The sequence below is a fragment of the Bombina bombina genome, chromosome 2 (assembly GCF_027579735.1).
Source record: "Bombina bombina isolate aBomBom1 chromosome 2, aBomBom1.pri, whole genome shotgun sequence".
In the NCBI taxonomy this organism is placed as follows: domain Eukaryota; kingdom Metazoa; phylum Chordata; class Amphibia; order Anura; family Bombinatoridae; genus Bombina; species Bombina bombina.
The window spans coordinates 812936014-812954707 of record NC_069500.1 but is presented as its reverse complement, the minus strand read 5'-3'; the positions used below and the strand labels follow the sequence as shown (position 1 = coordinate 812954707).

At 43.4% G+C, this 18694-nt stretch overlaps 1 protein-coding gene across 1 annotated transcript in view; it reads left to right on the top strand.

The window, feature by feature from the left end:
* RANBP3 (RAN binding protein 3) overlaps positions 1–18694 on the top strand; it is a 554440-nt gene that overhangs the window by 209649 nt on the left and 326097 nt on the right. Inside the window, exon 7 of the mRNA XM_053703046.1 lies at positions 6232–6324. Coding sequence (XP_053559021.1) covers positions 6232–6324 — 93 coding nt within the window. The remainder of the gene's footprint in view (positions 1–6231; positions 6325–18694) is intronic.

Below are 18694 nucleotides of genomic sequence, written 5' to 3'. Positions count from 1 at the left end.
TCTTTTTTTTGAGGCAGTTCTAAATTTTAATTAAAACTCCAGTCACCACTGCACCCTATAGTTTCTCCTTTCTCGTCTTGTTTCGGTCGAATGACTGGATATGACATGTGAGGGGTGGAGCTATATAGCAGCTCTGCTTGGGTGATCCTCTTGCAATTTCCTGTTGGGAAGGAGAATATATCCCATAAGTAATGGATGACCCGTGGACTGAACACGCTACAAGAAAAATAAATTTATCAGGTAAGCATAAATTATGTTTTTGCAGCTTGAGACATCCAGTTTCCCTGAAGGAGTCCCCTTAACACTTAAAACCTCTCTAAAGGGTTTTTGTGCCTTTCAAAGTCGTTAGATGGGCAGATAGGGCCACAGCAGAGCTGTGGCAGTTTGTTGTGACTGTTAAAAAACGTTTATCGTTTTTTTTGATCCGGTTTTGAAACTAAGGGGTTAATCATCCATTTGCAAGTGCGTGCAATGCTCTGTTAGTCTATTATACACACTGTAAAAATTTTGTAAGATTTACTGCTTTTTATCACTGTTCTATTTCTGACAAAATTTGTTTCTCTTAAAGGCACAGTACTGTTTTTAGTTTTTGCTTGTTTACATTTATCAAAGTGTTTTCCAAGCTTGCTGGTCTCATTGCTAGTCTGTTTAAACATGTCTGACATAGAGAAAACTCCTTGTTCATTATGTTTAGAAGCCATTGTGGAACCCCCTCTTAGAATGTGTACCAAATGTACTGATTTTACCTTGTTATAAAGATCATATTCTGTCTTTAAAAAATTTATCACCAGAGGAAACTGACAACGGGGAAGTTATGCCGACTAACTCGCCTCACGTGTCAGAACCTTATACTCCCGCTCAAGAGGCGCCAAGTACATCTAGCGCGCCCATGGCGTTTACTTTACAAGACATGGCGGCAGTTATGGATCATACCCTTACAGTGGTATTGTCCAAACTACCAGGGTTACAAGGAAAGCGAGACAGCTCTGGGGCTAGAAAAAATACAGAGCACTCTGACGCTTCAGTAGCTATGTCTGATATCCCCTCACAATATGCAGAAGCTGAGGCAGGAGAGCTTCTTCTTTCTGTGGGTGATTTTTCTGACTCAGGGAAGATCTTCAACCTGATTCTGATATGTCAACATTTAAATTTAAGATTGAACACCTCCGCGTGTTGCTCAGGGAGGTTTTAGCTACTCTGGATGACTGTGACACCATTATAGTGCCAGATAAATTGTGTAGATTGGATAAATACTATGCAGTACCTGTTTACACTGATGTTTTTCCAATACCTTAAAGGTTTTCAGAAATTATTACTAAGGAATGGGATAGACCAGGCGTACCGTTCTCTCCCCCTCCTATTTTTAAGAAAATGTTTCCAATAGATGCCGCTACACGGGTCTTATGGCAAACGGTCCCTAAGGTGGAGGGAGCAGTTTCTACCCTAGCTAAGCGTACAACTATCCCCCTCGAGGACAGTTGTGCTTTCCTAGATCCAATGGATAAAAAGTTAGAGGGTTACCTTAAGAAAATGTTTATTCAACAAGGTTTTATTCTCCAGCCTCTTGCATGCATTGCCCCGGTCACTGCTGCTGCGGCCTTCTGGTTTGAGTCTCTGGAAGAGGCATTACAGGTAGACACTCCATTTGATGATATACTTGACAAGCTTAAAGCGCTTAAGCTAGCCAATTCATTTGTTTCTGACACCGTTGTTCATTTAACTAAACTAACGGCTAAGAACTCAGGTTTTGCTATTCAGGCGCGTAGGGCGCTATGGCTTAAATCCTGGTCAGCTGACGTTACATCCAAGTCTAAGCTTCTCAATATTCCCTTCAAGGGGCAGACCCTATTCGGGCCTGGACTGAAGGAGATCATTTCTGATATTACTGGAGGAAAAGGTCATGCCCTTCCTCAGGATAGGTCTAACAAATTAAGGACCAAACAAACTAATTTTCGTGCCTTTCGAAACTTTAAGACGAGCGCAGCATCATCTTCCTCTAATACAAAACAAGAGGGAAATTTTGCCCAGTCCAAGCCGGTCTGGAGACCTAACCAGGCTTGGAACAAAGGTAAACAGGCCAAGAAGCCTGCTGCTGCCTCTAAGACAGCATGAAAGATTGGCCCCCGATCCGGTAACGGATCTAGTAGGGGGCAGACTTTCTCTCTTCGCCCAGGCTTGGGCAAGGGATGTCCAGGATCCCTGGGCGTTGGAAATTGTGTCCCAGGGATATCTTCTGGACTTCAAAGCTTCTTCCCCAAAAGGAAGATTTCACCTTTCACAATTATCTGCAGACCAGATAAAGAGAGAGGCATTCTTACATTGTGTTCAAGACCTCCTAGTTATGGGAGTGATCCACCCAGTTCCAAAGGAGCAACAGGGGCAAGGATTCTATTCAAATCTATTTTATTTTCCCAAGAAAGAGGGAACCTTCAGACCAATCTTAGATCTCAAGATCCTAAACAAATTTCTCAGGGTCCCATCTTTCAAGATGGAGACTATTCGAACCATCCTACCTATGATCCAGGAGGGTCAATACATGACTACCGTGGACTTAAAGGATGCTTATCTTCCGATACACAAAGATCATCATCGGTTTCTCTAGTTTGCCTTCCTAGACAGGCATTACCAGTTTGTGGCTCTTCCCTTTGGGTTAGCTACGGCACCAATAATCTTTACGAAGGTTCTGGGGTCACTTCTGGCGGTCCTAAGGCCACGGGGCATAGCAGTAGCCCCTTACTTAGACGACATTCTGATATAGGCGTCAAATTTCCAAATTGCCAAGTCCCATACAGACATTGTTCTGGCATTCCTGAGGTCTCATGGGTGGAAAGTGAACGAAAAGAAGAGTTCTCTATCCCCTCTCACAAGAGTTTCCTTTCTGGGAACTCTGATAGATTCTGTAGAAATGAGCAATTGCCTGACAGAGGCCAGGTTGTCAAAACTTCTAAATTCCTGCCGTGTTCTTTATTCTACTTCTCGCCCTTCGGTGGCTCAGTGTATGGAAGTAATCGGCTTAATGGTAGCGGCAATGGACATAGTGCCGTTTGCCCGCCTACATCTCAGATCGCTGCAACTCTGCATGCTCAGTCAGTGGAATGGGGATTACACAGATTTGTCCCCTTTACTAAATCTGGATCAAGAGACCAGGGATTCTCTTCTCTGGTGGCTATCTCGAGTCCATCTGTCCAAAGGTATGACCTTCCGCAGGCCAGATTGGACAATAGTAACAGATGCCAGCCTTCTGGGCTGGGGGGCAGTCTGGAACTCTCTGAAGGCTCAGGGGTCATGGACTCAGGAGGAGGCTCTCCTTCCGATAAACATTCTGGAACTAAGAGCGATATTCAATGCTCTTCAGGCTTGGCCTCAGCTAGCGGCAGTGAGGTTCATCAGATTTCAGTCGGACAACATCACGACTGTAGCTTACATCAACCATCAAGGGGGAACAAGGAGTTCCCTAGCGATGTTGGAGGTTTCAAAGATAATTCGTTGGGCAGAGATTCACTCTTGCCACCTATCAGCTATCCATATCCCAGGAGTAGAGAACTGGGAGGCGGATTTTCTAAGTCGACAGACTTTTCATCCGGGGGAGTGGGAGCTCCATCCGGAGGTGTTTGCACAGTTGATTCAACGTTGGGGCAAACCAGAACTGGATCTCATGGCGTCTCGCCAGAACGCCAAGCTTCCTTGTTACGGATCCAGGTCCAGGGATCCAAAGGCAGCGCCTTGGTCCTTCAACCTGGCTTATGTGTTTCCACCGTTTCCTCTGCTCCCTCGTCTGATTGCCAAGGTCAAGCAGGAGAGAGCATCAGTGATTTTGATAGCACCTGCATGGCCACACAGGACTTGGTATGCAGATCTGGTGGACATGTCATCCTTTTCACCATGGACTCTGCCTCTGAGACAGGACCTTCTACTTCAGGGTCCTTTCAACCATCCAAATCTAATTTCTCTGCGGCTGACTGCTTGGAGATTGAACGCTTGATTTTATCAAAGCGTGGTTTCTCCGAGTCGGTCATTGATACGTTAATACAGGCGCGAAAGCCTGTCACCAGGAAAATCTATCATAAGATATGGTGTAAATATCTTCATTGGTGTGAATCAAAGGATTACTCATGGAGTTAGGTCAGGATTCCTAGGATATTATCTTTTCTCCAAGATGGATTGGAGAAGGGTTTGTCAGCAAGTTCCTTAAAGGGAACTGTCTATTCGTTTGCACAAACGTCTGGCTGAGGTTCCAGACGTGCAGGCGTTTTGTCGGGCTTTAGTCAGAATTAAGCCTGTGTTTAAACCTGTTGCTCCGCCTTGGAGTTTAAATTTAGTTCTTAAGGTTCTTCAAGGGGTTCCGTTTGAACCTTTTCATTCCATAGATATTAAGCTCTTATCTTGGAAGGTTTTGCTTTTAGTAGCTATCTCTTCGGCTCAAAGAGTTTCGGAGTTATCTGCTTTACAATGTGATTCTCCTTATCTCATTTTTCATTCCGATAAGGTATTGTTACGTACCAAACCTGGTTTTCTACCTAAGGTGGTATCTAATAAAAATATCAATCAGGAGAATGTTGTACCGTCACTGTGTCCTAATCCTTCTTCAAAGAAGGAACGTCTTTTACACAATCTTGACGTGGTTTGTGCTTTGAAGTTTTATTTACAAGCTACTAAAGATTTTCGTCAAACATCTGCATTGTTTGTTGTCTACTCTGGACAGAGGAGAGGCCAAAGGCTTCGGCAACTTCTCTTTCTTTTTGGCTAAGGAGTTTAATACGCTTAGCTTTTGAGACTGCTGGCCAGCAGCCTCCTGAAAGTATTACAGCTCATTCTACTAGAGCGGTAGCTTCCACATGGGCTTTTAAGAATGAGGCTTCTGTTGAACAGATTTGTAAGGCGGCGACTTGGTCTTCGCTTCATACTTTTTCAAAATTCTATAAATTTGATACTTTTGCTTCTTCGGAGGCTATTTTTGGGAGAAAGGTTTTGCAGGCAGTGGTGCCTTCCATTTAAGCACCTGCCTTGTCCCTCCCTTCATCCGTGTCCTATAGCTTTGGTATTGGTATCCCACAAGTAATGGATGATCCGTGGACTGGATACACCTTACAAGAGAAAACAAAATTTATGCTTACCTGATAAATTTATTTCTCTTGTGGTGTATCCAGTCCACGGCCCGCCCTGTCATTTTAAGGCAGGTGTGTTTTATTTTTAAACTACAGTCACCACTGCACCCTATGGTTTCTCCTTTCTCTTGCTTGTCTTCGGTCGAATGACTGGTAGTGGCAGTTGGAGGGGGAGCTGTGTGGACAGCTCTGCTGTGGGTGATCCTCTTGCAGCTTCCTGTTGGGAAGGAGAGTGTCCCACAAGTAATGGATGATCCGTGGACTGGATACACCACAAGAGAAATAAATTTATCAGGTAAGCATAAATTTTGTTTTTTGGAAAAGCTTTATACTGCTTCACTTCATATAATTGTGCAGTTAAATTATAATTGGTTAAAAGAACAGTAAAAAAGTTAGAGCTGCAGAATCTGTTGGCGCTCTACAAATAACCAATAATAATAAACACCTTTGTAATTACTAGACATTTCTGTTGTGTTGCTATAGAATAAAATATCAACCACTTAACATTTTTAAAACAAATTAACATATTTTTTGCTCCAATAGCTCCAGCAACTATTTGACTTATTTGGAGGAGCTAATCCTTGCTTTTTCTGCAGGAAACAAGTCTAGCCACTGTCATGTTAGAATGCATTGTTTTGCAGTTGTTATCAGTTAAAGCCAATTAGGGCCATTGGAACTCCAGAAGGGTGCATTTCAAGTTCTGAGAATAAGATAAACCGCAATTTTCAGAGCTAAAGTACATGAAAAATGGGGTACAATAAAGTATATTGCAAAGTTATTTTTTTTTCTAGTGCATATAACTAAACATTTTGTATAAATAAAACATTTTTTTAAGATTTTTACTATCCCTTTTTAAGAAGCTCTTAAAAGCTAAAGTGTAATTTAGGGGTTGCTTGTGGCCCTAATATACTATAGAGTTCCAAGTGAGTAGTCCTGCTAAACCAGACTGACCTAACACAGATACAGATAGAGCATTGCATTAACAGGTTAAACATAGCCCTACTGTTACGCTAAATAATGCATAACTTTTTTTTTTTTTTTTGCTGCTTAGCTGTTTCCTTTCCTTATGTGTGTGCACACATTTTATGGTTTTGGTCATTTACTAATGCTGCTTCATAATTTCTAGGTCTCCCCAGCCAGAAACCCAAGGAGCAGCTACGCACTGTATTGCGCCCAGCAGTATTGCAAGCACCACAGCCCAAGACCTTCTCAGCACCCAGTAAGTGGGACACAGAAGCAGCTTTAAAGGGGGGACAGTCTACACCAAAATTGTTATTGTTTAAGGGATAACTCCTTTACTACCCATTCGCTAGCTTTGCACAACATTGTTATATTAATATACTTTATAGCATTTAATGGGACAGTCGACTTCTAAATATTGTATTGTTTAAAAAGATGGATAATCCCTTTTTATTACCTTTTCCCCACTTTTGCATAACCAACACTGTTATTTCCTTCTCAATATGAGGAGAGTCCACGGCTTCATTCATTACTTGTGGGAATACAGAACCTGGCCACCAGGAGGAGGCAAAGACACCCCAGTCAAAGGCTTAAATACCTCCAACGTCTTCCATCATATCCCAGTCATTCGTTGCCTTTCGTCACAGGAGGTTGGCAGAGAAGTGTCAGAAGATACAGAGTAGTTCCTTATGGAGGGTAGTACCCTTCAGAATGGGACTGGAGTTTTAAGTAGTCTTGTCAGCCTCTCAGTGAGAGCATTAACTAATATTAGGGTCTGGAGATGCAGGGAGAGTCTTTCTTTAAACCATCCAGACTCGTTTAACAACTTCTAAGCAATCAGTGTTGACGAGTTTCACTGCCTGCTTCTATCACTCAAGTACATGTCAGGAGCGATGCTACAAAACTGTCAAACTTGAGAGGCTATGTGCCTGTTCCACGGCAGAGATTCCGTTAAGATCGTTTTATTTTTATACAAATATGATAACGCAAGAAGACAGGGTCACAGTGTGACTCCTTTTATCTGTATGGAATCAGGGGTTAATATCTCTGATTCTCCAGAAGGCTCCATCCTGTAGGTTGGCAGAGGACCATTCAAAAGCTCTTCAATTTCTTCTTCGATCTCATGGATGGAAGATAAACTTAGAAAAGAATTCTCTTGTTCCCAGCTACCTCAAAGAGAACTGAGAATAAAGCCTGGTACATCTGCCTGTGAGAGAGTACATATCAAGACTACATACTACAAGAGGTGGCTGGCATATCTGTATATATCCTTGGAGGAAATCATTGGATGAAACCCTCTACATACTCCAAGAGGTGGATGAGACTCTAGAAGTATACACTGGCATTCCAGACCTACCAACATCAGCAACTGAGTATCACTTCCAGTGCGGCAACTTACCTCATATGATTGAGGTAAATTCTGGTAAGAGGATTCACTTTACTAAAGATCATTTAATGGACTTTTCTTTTACAAGATATGACGAGTCCATGGATTTCATCCTTACTTATGGGATATCGCCTCCTGGTCAGCAGGAGGAAGCAAAGAGCACCACAGCAGAGCTGTATATATAGCTACTCCCTTCCCTCCCACTCCAGTCATTCTCTTTGCCTTTGTTAGTGATAGGAAGAGGGTAAAGTGAGGGGTTAGTTTTAGATTCTTCAATCAAGTGTTTATTATTTTTAAAGTGGTGCCACTGAGTGCTACTTTGAGCTAGGGTGTAGCCTAAACCAGATCAATCTATTCAGTATCAAAAGAGAATTATTTGGTGGCTTTAGAGCAATGGGAACTTGTGGGACATAAATCTCACTGCGCCTCCTATACTGTGATGCTACCCTTTCGGTGATGGCCTAAGCTGCAATTAACTCTGTCGGTGAAGAGCTTTTTCCCTGGCGCCACACAGAGTGTTTATATATGCTTCACACTAAGGGCTTAAAACTTTATTTAACTGGATGATGTATTGTGCGCGAGCTTGTTATGGGCCATGCTTGTAGGGGCTCCTCACAAAGCTACCATTACAGTCTAGTTCAGTATGGCTGTTATATATTTTGAAACGTGGCCCAATGTTTACAAGAAATGCCGTGTACTCGGCTTATGTTTTGTTTATTTTCTCCCGGTGTCAATAATGGCGACCAGGAGTTAGTGTAAAGTGACACCCATGAGGGGCGGTGTAGTATACTTTTTTCCCATTCACGGCACATTCATTCGGAGTGCCGGGGGGACGAAGTGTGGTTGCGCCCACAATGGGCGAACTCGTCTTCCCGCTATTGGATGGGCTCTTTCCCCCTTACTAGGCACATTCAGTCGGAGTGCCAGGGGAGGATGTGCGGATATGCCCACGATGGGTGGGGTTACCATCCCGCCGTTGGATGGGCTCTTTCCCCCTTTCTAGACACTTTTAATTAGGTGTGCCGGGGAATGAAGTGCAGGTACGCCCACGAAGGGAGGAGCTCTGTAGTGGCGCTCTCCCTCCGTTCCGGTTCATACTTACATGCTTTAGATTCAGAATGTAATTGTGCCGGAGGGAGAGTTTGGGCTTGAAGTGTTCTCACATGTTGTAAATACAAGTCTGTCTACAATAGGAGGAACGTTTTTCAGGAATGTATTTTACTGTTCTAATGATAACTTTTATAATAAAGATTTCGTTCTCCATAACGAACTTGGTCGCTTAGCACCTCAGTATATTAGCTGAGGTCCAGTAGACCATTCAGGTAGTTGCTCTAATCCATGCACATATATTAATGAAGGGACAGTTGGCAACTTCTGAGACTGCACGCACATTAAAATGATGTGGTTTTTGTCATTTAAAGGAACAGTAGCAATAGTTTTGCTTTATGAAGACTTACTTATGGTTATCTTAATAATTTCAGCCTTATTAAAGTACCGTATATAACATTCTCAGACACAAGGTATGAGCAAAATCAATATTTAAAGAGACAGTACCGCCTTTTGAGTGTCAAATTGATCCCCCTCTACAGCCTTTGTTTTTCGGGGTCCATTGACTCCGGTTAATCCATGCCAACCGCATGCAGTTCTCTGCGGTTCTTATATGGAGTTGTGGCACATGCCATCACCTGATTCATGCCTTTAGCGATGTGTATTCACAACAATGTTAACACTTTAATTGGATTTTTATTTACACATCCGCACCTTTTTCTAAGCCCTTATTATCCTACAGATATTGCTGTTGGGGGGTATGTTGTCAATGGTCATTTTACTACATTTCTACAGTGTCCACAACATATTGGGGCCCACATGGTGTTCTTGTGGTCTCGTTTGGGGAACTGCAACTTTGTGTGTTTGTATGTTAACAATTCCCACAGGCTATTGCAGTGTCCTTTTTTCTTGTCCCTCATGCATTCTGTGTTTTTATTCACAGGTGGAGGGCTCAGTCTTTTTCCAGTATGATTGATACTTCCTAAGGGGGTAGTTGTTTCTTTAAAAGATTCCGAAAGGACAACTTTTGGCTATTCCTTTTAAGGGAAAGACCCTATTCGGGCCTGACTTGAAAGAAATCATTCCGACATTAAGGGACGTAGGGTCTCCTCCTCCCTCAAGATTAAAGCATCTAAGCAAAGGGGGTCAACAGAGTAATTTTCGTTCTTTTTGAAATTTCAAGGGAGTCTCCTCTTTCTCTTCCACTAAACAAGAACGGGTGATTAGCCGTACTTTTCAATTACCCGATACATACGTATGTGGTTGGTCCAGGGGTAGGGTTTTTTATTAAAATCTGTTATTTCCAAAAAAGAAGGAACGTTCCGACACATTTTAGATCTTAAGTCTTATCAGTTTTCTCAAGAGTTCCATCCTTCAAGATGGAGTCTATTCTGACAATTTTCCATTGATCCAGGAGGGTCAATATATGTCTACCGTGGATTTCAAGGATGCGTATCTTCATATTCCTATCCACAGAGATCATCACAAGTTCCTGAAGTTTGCCTTTCTGGACAAACGGTTTTCAGTTTGTGGCCCTTACTTTCGGTCTGGCCATAACACCCAGAATTTTCACTAGGTTCTGGGGTCTCTTCTGGCGGTTCTCAGGCCGCGGGCATTGTATGCCTTAGCGGGACGATATTCTGATTCAGGTGTCATCTTATCAGCTGACAAGGTCTCATACCGACATTGTTCTGTCCTTTCTAAGGACTCACGGGTGGAAGGTGAATCTAGAACAGAGTTCACTAATTCCACAGACAAGGGTTCCCTTCCTGGGAACTCTAATAGACTCTTTATCAATGAAAATCTTTTTGACGGAAGTCCGAAGGTTAAAGATTCTGAATACATGCCGATCCCTTCAGTCCAATCCTCGGCCATCAGTGGCTCAGTGCATGGAGGTAATTGGATTTATGGTGGCTGCAATGGACATCATTCCGTTTGCTCGTTTTCATCTCCGACCTCTACAACTGAGCATGCTCAGACAATGGAATGGCGATTATGCAAATTTGTCTCCTCAAATAGATCTTGATCAGGTGACGAGGGACTCTCTTCTTTGGTAGTTGTCGCCGGATCATCTGTCCCAAGGGACGTGCTTCCGCAGACCCTCATGGGTGATAGTGATAACGGACGCCAGCCTACTAGGATGGGGTGCAGTTTGGAATTACCTGATGGCTCAGGGTGTGTGGACTCGGTCAGAGTCTCTACTTCCCATCAATATTCTGGAGTTGAGAGCATTATTCAATGTGCTTCAGGCTTGGCCTCAGTGGACTTTCTGCCAAATTCATCCGATTTCAGTCAGACAACATCACAACTGTGGCTTACATCAATCATCAGGGAGGAACAAGGAGTTCCTTAGCGATGACAGAAGTATCCAAGATAATTCGGTGGGCGGAAGCTCACTCTTGTTATCTGTCAGCAATCTACATCCCAGGAGTGGACAACTGGGAAGCGGATTTTTTGAACAGACAGACGTTTCATCCGGGGGAATGGGAACTCCATCCGGAGGTCTTCGCCTACTGATTCTCAGATGGGGCAGACCGGAGCAGGATCTTATGGCATCTCGTCAGAATGCCAAGCTCCCGAGATACGGATCCAGGTCCAGGGATCCTCAGGCCGAACTGATAGATGCCTTGGCAGTGCCTTGGTTTTTCAACCTAGCTTATGTGTTTCCGCCGTTTGCTCTCCTTCGCTGGGTGATTGCTAGAGGGCCTCAGTGATTTTCATCGCTCCTGCGTGGCCTCCCAGAACTTGGTATGCCGATCTGGTGGACATGTCCTCTTTGCCGCCGTGGAAGCTTCCATTGAGGCAGGATCTTCTCATTCAGGGACCCTTCTATCATTCGAATCTAATTTCTCTGCAGCTGACTGCTTGGAGATTGAACGCTTGATTTTATCTAAGTGAGGGTTCTCTGATTCGATCATTGATACCTTGATCCAGACATGTAAGCCTGTTGCTAGAAACATTTACCATAAGATATGGCGTAAATATCTTTATTGGTGCGAATCCAAGGGCTACTCATGGAGTAAGATTAGGATTCCTAGGATTTTATCTTTCTCCAAGAAGGATTGGAGAAAGGGTTATCAGCAAGTTCCTTAAAGGGACAGATTTCTGCTTTATCTATTTTGCTACACAAACGTCTGGCAGATATTCCGGATGTTCAATCTTTTTGTCAGGCTCTGACTAGCATCAGGCCTGTGTTTAGACCTACTGCTCCTCCTTGGAGTTTGAATTTAGTTCTTAAGGTTCTTCAAGGGGTTCCATTTGAAACTATGCATTCCATAGATATTAAATTGTTATCTTGGAAATATTTATTTTTGGTTGCTATTTCTTCTGCTCGCAGAGTTTCTGAGCTTTCGGTATTACAATATGATTCTCCTTACCTTATTTTTCATTTCGATAAGGTAGTGTTGCGTACCAAACCTGGTTTTCTTCCTAAGGTTGTTTCCAACAAAAATATTAATCGGGAAATTATTGTTCCTTCATTTTATCCTATTCCTTCTTCTAAGAGGGAACGTCTGTTACATAACTTGGACGTGGTCCTTGCCCTGAAGTTTTACTTGCAGGCGACTAAAGAATTTCGTCGATCATCTTCATTATTTGTTGTTTTTCTGGAAAACATAGGGGCCGGAAAGCTACGGCTACCTCTTTCTTTTTGGCTGAAGTCTATCATCGGTTTTGCATATGAGACTGCTGGACAGCAGCCTCCTGAAAGAATTACGGCTCATTCTACTAGGGCTGTGGCTTCCTCTTGGGCATTTAAAGATGATGCTTCTGTTGAACAGGTTTGCAGGGCTGCAACTAGGTTGTCTCTTCACACTTTTTCCAAATTTTCCAAATTTGATACTTTTGCCTCGTCTGAGGCTGTTTTTGGGAGAAAGGTTCTTCAAGCAGTGGTGCCTTCCGTTTAGGTTCCTGTCTTGTCTTTTACGATTTATGCTTACCTAATTTATTTATTTTACGATATGACGAGTCCACGGCCCACCCTGTCATTTTCTAAGACAGATCTTTATTTTTGTTAAACTTGAGTCACCTCTGCACCTTGGCTTTTCCTTTCTCTTCCTAACTTCGGTCGAATGACTGGAGTGGGAGGGAAGGGAGGAGCTATATATACAGCTCTGCTGTGGTCCTCTTTGCCTCCTCCTGCTGACCAGGAGGTGATATCCCATAAGTAAGGATGAAATCCGTGGACTCGTCATATCGTAAAATAAATAAATTTATCAGGTAAGCATAAATTTCCTTTTTGTGAAACTCTCCATACTAATGAGAAAATTGGTTTTCAATATATAATCACTGTCTGGTATTGAAACAATATACATATCAATTGATTCATTTTACTATTTCACATTGTTCTATAGATATAAGGATTTGTTAGCGCTGTTATCCCCTTGTACATTTGTCTTAACTCTTGCATCACTGGGGGTAACCCTTTGATGCATTTGTTTTTAACCGCTGCTATCTATTTCCTCCCACCCGACTAGCGCAAACCTGAGTATACACACACACACACACACATTTTGTATGATCTATGTAATTGACAGAAAAGGCACTAGTAGTTCAGGGAGTACTATAACATGTGGAAAAACAAAAACGCACTATTACACCTAAATGTAATTTATTGGGTATTTGGTTTAATGTGTAACACCAGTTTTAAATGCAGCTTTGGTACACATGGTGGATGCTGTTGTAAAGTTAAGTCCTAGAAGTCTGCATAAACTGGTTGCTCTTGATGATTTCATTTATTTGAACTGCAGAAAATTCCTCCCTGGCCAACATTATGTATTTCTTTTACAAGATATGACGAGTCCACGGATTTCATCCTTACTTATGGGATATCGCCTCCTGGTCAGCAGGAGGAGGCAAAGAGCACCACAGCAGAGCTGTATATATATAGCTCCTCCCTTCCCTCCCACTCCAGTCATTCTCTTTGCCTGTTTTAGTGATAGGAAGAGGTAAAGTGAGGTTTTAGTTTAGATTCTTCAATCAAGAGTTTTTTATTTTTAAATGGTGCCAAAGTGTGCTATTTTACTACCGGGCAGCCTCTGGAGTAAAACCAATTATGCTACGGGAACTTGTGAGGTTTTAGTCTCACTACGCCTCCCATGTTGGTGCTGCCTGGATATGGACTTAGTGAATTTTCCTAAGACTCTTCTGTCTTCACAGGACCTCAGGAGGAAGAGTGGACCTCTTGACACTGAGTATTTTCATGCTGTTCCTCAGCATGGAGGTAAGTGCAGTCTCTTTATTTCTGGGGCTCTGCAGCATATCTCAGAACTGACTGTACTCTGCTCTTCCGGTTGGGGGTTATGGGCTCTGATAAGGGTCTCCATGTGCAAATATGTTGGTTTTCACTAGGTAAAAGATAACGGATGACAACCAACACATTGTTAATTTTTTCCAGACAGTCCGGCATTTCAATCATTAGCCAGAAGCGCTGGGAGGTTTACTATAGTACTCAGATGTGGGAGTACTGTAACGGGCATGACTCGGTTTAATTTTATTTTTACATAGAGTTTGGATGACGCTGGGGGTAGTGTTGGATGTAGAACTATGGTCTTGACACGATTCCTGTACATGGCGATGCCTTTATTATTTTACCGGGTTCTGTGCTTTGTTTCCGCCCACGAAGGGCGGGACTTGGTTTTGCGCGCTTATCCGCGCAGTTGCGTCTCAGTTGAGTTCCGGTGGTGGTACTTGGAGCAATGTTCTCTTGCAGCTCCTAAGTCTGCTTGTCACGATATTCTACAAGCGATCTTAGGCACGCTGTTCGGAAGGTAGCGGTGGTCACGTGGAGGCAGGTAGGAGCTGCAGCGGAGCTTTGGCGGGGTGACTGTGTTTTTCTCTGGGACCAGTGTGTTTTTATAACAGGGCCCACGTGAGGAGTGTGGGGTATAAATTAAACCTCACCTGACTTTATATTTATTTTAAACACTTTGGGCTTTAATTCAAAAGAGTTTTTATTAATTAAAGACACAGTACATTGTTTTTATTTGAACTGATTCGTTCTGTTGTTTATCAGTGACTTGACCACGCTTGCCTTTGCTTCTGTTACTATGGATGACATTGAACACAGTACATGTCCTATGTGTTTAGATGCCATTGTGGAACCCCCTGTTATGTTTTGCCCCCCATGTATTGAGAGGGCTTTACAGTATAAGGAGCAGATTTTCTTTAATAAAGATATATCTAATGACTGTTCTCAGACTGATGAGATTCAGGGAATGCCGCAACTTTCTCCCCAAGCGTCACAGCCTTTAACGCCCGCAGTTATGTCATCCACTCTTTCAGACGTTTTATCTAAGTTGCCAGTGCTACAGGGCATTCCTGTCAGCTTATACAAAGCACTTGGCACACAGCAGCAAAAATCGACGTTTCGGGCTGTTAACCCTTACTTGCTGCTGTGTGCCAAGTGCTTTGTATAAGCTGACATTGATCAATAAAAGCTAAGTTTGTTCAACTATTTTCCTATATTTTGGTGCTGTGGAAATCAGTTGATTACATATTGCAGAGAGGTGTTTGCAGTGGCCCTCTACCACGAGCATCAGGTGTGTGCTGTCTGTCACTTGGGAACTGAGTGTTACAGGGCAAACGTAGTAGGAAAGAGGCCCAGGTGGTCCCTGTGACTTCTGATGCTTTGATGGCGATCTCCGATGTACACTCCCAAGGCTCTGAAGTGGGGGGTAGGGAGGCTCTGTCTGAAGGGGAACTGTCTGACTCGGGAAGTGCATTGCCCCAGACAGATTCGGACATAAAGTCTTTCAGATATAAGCTTGAACATCTCCGCCTGTTACTAAGGGAGGTTTTGATGACTCTGGACGACTGTGACTCTGTGGTCCCTCCAGAGAATTTGTGTAAGATGGACAGATACTTGGAGGTTCCTTCTTATTCTGACGTTTTTCCGGTTCCTAAGAGAATTTCGGAAATTGTTGCTAGGGAAAGGGGAAGTCCGGGTATCCCGTTCTCCCCTTCCCCTATGTTTAAGAAAATGTACCCTATAGCTGACTCCGTTCGGAACTCGTGGCAGACGATCCCTAAGGTGGAGGGAGCTATTTCTACTCTGGCGAAACGTACGATTATTCCTATAGAGGACAGTTGTTCTTTCAAAGACCCCATGGATTAGAAGTTGGAGGGTCTTCTCAAGAAACTCTATGTCACGACTGCGGCTGCTTTCTGGTTTGACGCCCTAGAAGAGTCTCTTAGAACTGAGACTCCTTTTGGAAGAAATACTAGATAGAATTAAGGCCCTTAAGCTGGCTAGTTCTTTTATTAAGGACGCTTCCTTTCAGATCACAAAATTGGCGGCTAAGAGTTCAGGGTTCTCCATCTTAGCACAAAGAGCCTTATTGTTAATATCGTGGTCTGTGGACGTGTCCTCTAAATCCAAGCTTTTGGCTATTCCTTTCAAGGGGAAGACCCTATTCGGGCCTGACTTGAAAGAAATAATTTCTGACATTACAGGAGGTAAGGGTCACCTTCTCCCTCAAGATAAGACATCTAAACAAAGGGGACGACAGAGTAATTTTCGTTCCTTTCGAAATTTCAAGGGAATTTCTTCCTTGCACTGAACAGGAAGGGAATTATTCACAAGCCAAGCCCACATGGAAACCCAACCAGTCTTGGAACAAGAGTAAACAACCCAAGAAGCCAGTCGCTGCTACCAAGACAGCATGAAGGGGTGGCCCCCGATCCGGGACCGGATCTAGTAGGGGGCAGACTTTCTCTCTTTGTCCAGGCTTGGATAAGAGACGTTCAGGATCCCTGGACACTAGAAATTGTGTCTCAAGGGTATCAGTTGGAGTTCAAAAATTCCTTTCCCAGAGGAAGGTTTCTTCTTTCACGATTGTCTGTAGACCAGATAAAGAGAGGCGTTCTTAAGTTGTGTAAGAGACCTCTCCTCCATGGGAGTAATTTGTCACGTTCCAATACAGGGAGAGGGGTTTTACTCAAATCTCTTTGTAGTTCCCAAAAAAGAGGGAACTTTTCGACCCATTTTAGATCTCAAAAGTCTAAACAAGTTTCTCAGAGTTCCATCCTTCAAGATGGAGACTATTCGGACAATTCTTCCATTGATCCAGGAGGGTCAATATATGACTACCGTGGACTTAAGGGATGCATATCTTCATATTCCTATCCACAGAGATCATCACAAGTTCCTGAGGTTTGCCTTTCTGGACAAACATTTTCAGTTTGTGGCCCTAACTTTCTGGCTGCCCACGGCAACCAGAATCTTCACAAAGGTTCTAGAGTCTCTGCTGGCGGTTCTCAGGCCGCTGGCCATTGCAGTGGCGCCTTATCTGGACGATATTCTGATCCAGGCGTCGTCTTAGCTGACAGTCTCATACCGACATTGTTCTATCCTTTCTAAGGACTCACGGGTGGAAGATGAATCTAGAAAAGAGTTCACTAATTCCACAGACAAGGGTTCCTTTCCTGGGAACTCTAATAGACTCTCTATTCATGAAAATCTTTTTGACGGAAGTCAGAAAGCTAAAGATTCTGGATACATGCAGATCCCTTCAGTCCAATCCTCGGCCATCAGTGGCTCAGTGCATGGAAGTAATTGGATTGATGGTGGCGGCAATGGACATCATTCCGTTTGCTCGTTTTCATCTCAGACCTCTACAACTGAGCATGCTCAGACAATGGAATGGCGATTTATGCAAATTTGTCTCTTCAAATAGATCTGGATCAGGAGACGAGGGACTCTCTCTCCTTTGGTGGTTGTCGCCGGATCATCTGTCCCAAGGGACGTGCTTCAGAAGACCCTCATGGGTGATAGTGACAACGGACGCCAGCCTACTAGGATGGGGTGCAGTTTGGAATTCCCTGAAGGCTCAGGGTGTGTGGACTCGGACGGAGTCTCTACTTCCCATCAATATTCTGGAGTTGAGAGCAATATTCAATGCGCTTCAGGCTTGGCCTCAATTGGCTTCGGCCAAATTCATCCGATTTCAGTCTGACAACATCACGACTGGCTTACATCAATCATCAGGGAGGAACAAGGAGTTCCTTAGCGATGACAGAAGTATCCAAGATAATTCGGTGGGCGGAAGCTCACTCTTATCTGTCAGCAATCTACATCCCAGGAGGGGACAACAGGGAAGCAGATTTTTTGAGCAGACAGACGTTTCATACGGGGGAATAGGAACGCCATCCGGAGGTATTTGCCACCCTGATTCTCAGATGGGGCAGACTGGAGCTGGATCTTATGGCATCTCGTTAGAATGCCAAGCTCCCAAGATACGGATCCACTTCCAGGAATCTTCAGGCCGAACTGATAGATGCCTTGGCAGTGCCTTGGTCGTTCAACCTAACTTATGTGTTTCCGCCGTTTGCTCTCCTTCCCCGGGTGATTGCTCAAGTCAAACAGGAGAGGGCTTCGTTGATTCTCATCGCTCCTGCATGGCCTCGCAGGACTTGGTATGCCGATCTGGTGGACATGTCCTCTCTGCCGCCATGGAAGCTTCCATTGAGGCAGGACCTTCTCATTCATGGACCCTTCCATCATCCAAATCTAATCTCTGTGCAGCTGACTGCTTGGAGATTGAACGCTTGATTTTATCTAAGCGAGGGTTCTCTGATTCAGTCATTGATACTTTGATCCAGGCACGTAAGCCTGTTACTAGAAAGATTTACCATAAGATGTGGCGTAAATATCTTTATTGGTGCGAATCCAAGGGCTACTCATGGAGTAAGATTAGGATTCCTAGGATTTTATCTTTCTCCAAGAAGGATTGGAGAAAGGGTTATCAGCAAGTTCCTTAAAGGGACAGATTTCTGCTTTATCTATTTTGCTACACAAACGTCTGGCAGATATTCCGGATGTTCAATCCTTTTGTCAGGCTCTGACTAGCATCAGGCCTGTGTTTAGACCTATTACTCCTCCTTGGAGTTTGAATTTAGTTCTTAAGGTTCTTCAAGGGGTTCCGTTTGAACCTATGCATTCCATAGATATTAAATTGTTATCTTGGAAAGTTTTATTTTTGGTTGCTATTTCTTCTGCTCGCAGAGTTTCTGAGCTTTCAGCATTACAATGTGATTCTCCTTCCCTTATTTTTCATTCCGATAAGTTAGTGTTACGTACCAAACCTGGTTTTCTTCCTAAGGTTGTTTCCAACAAAAATATTAATCAGGAAATTATTGTTCCTCCTTTGTGTCCTAATCCTTCTTCTAAGAAGGAGCGTCTGTTACATAACTTGGA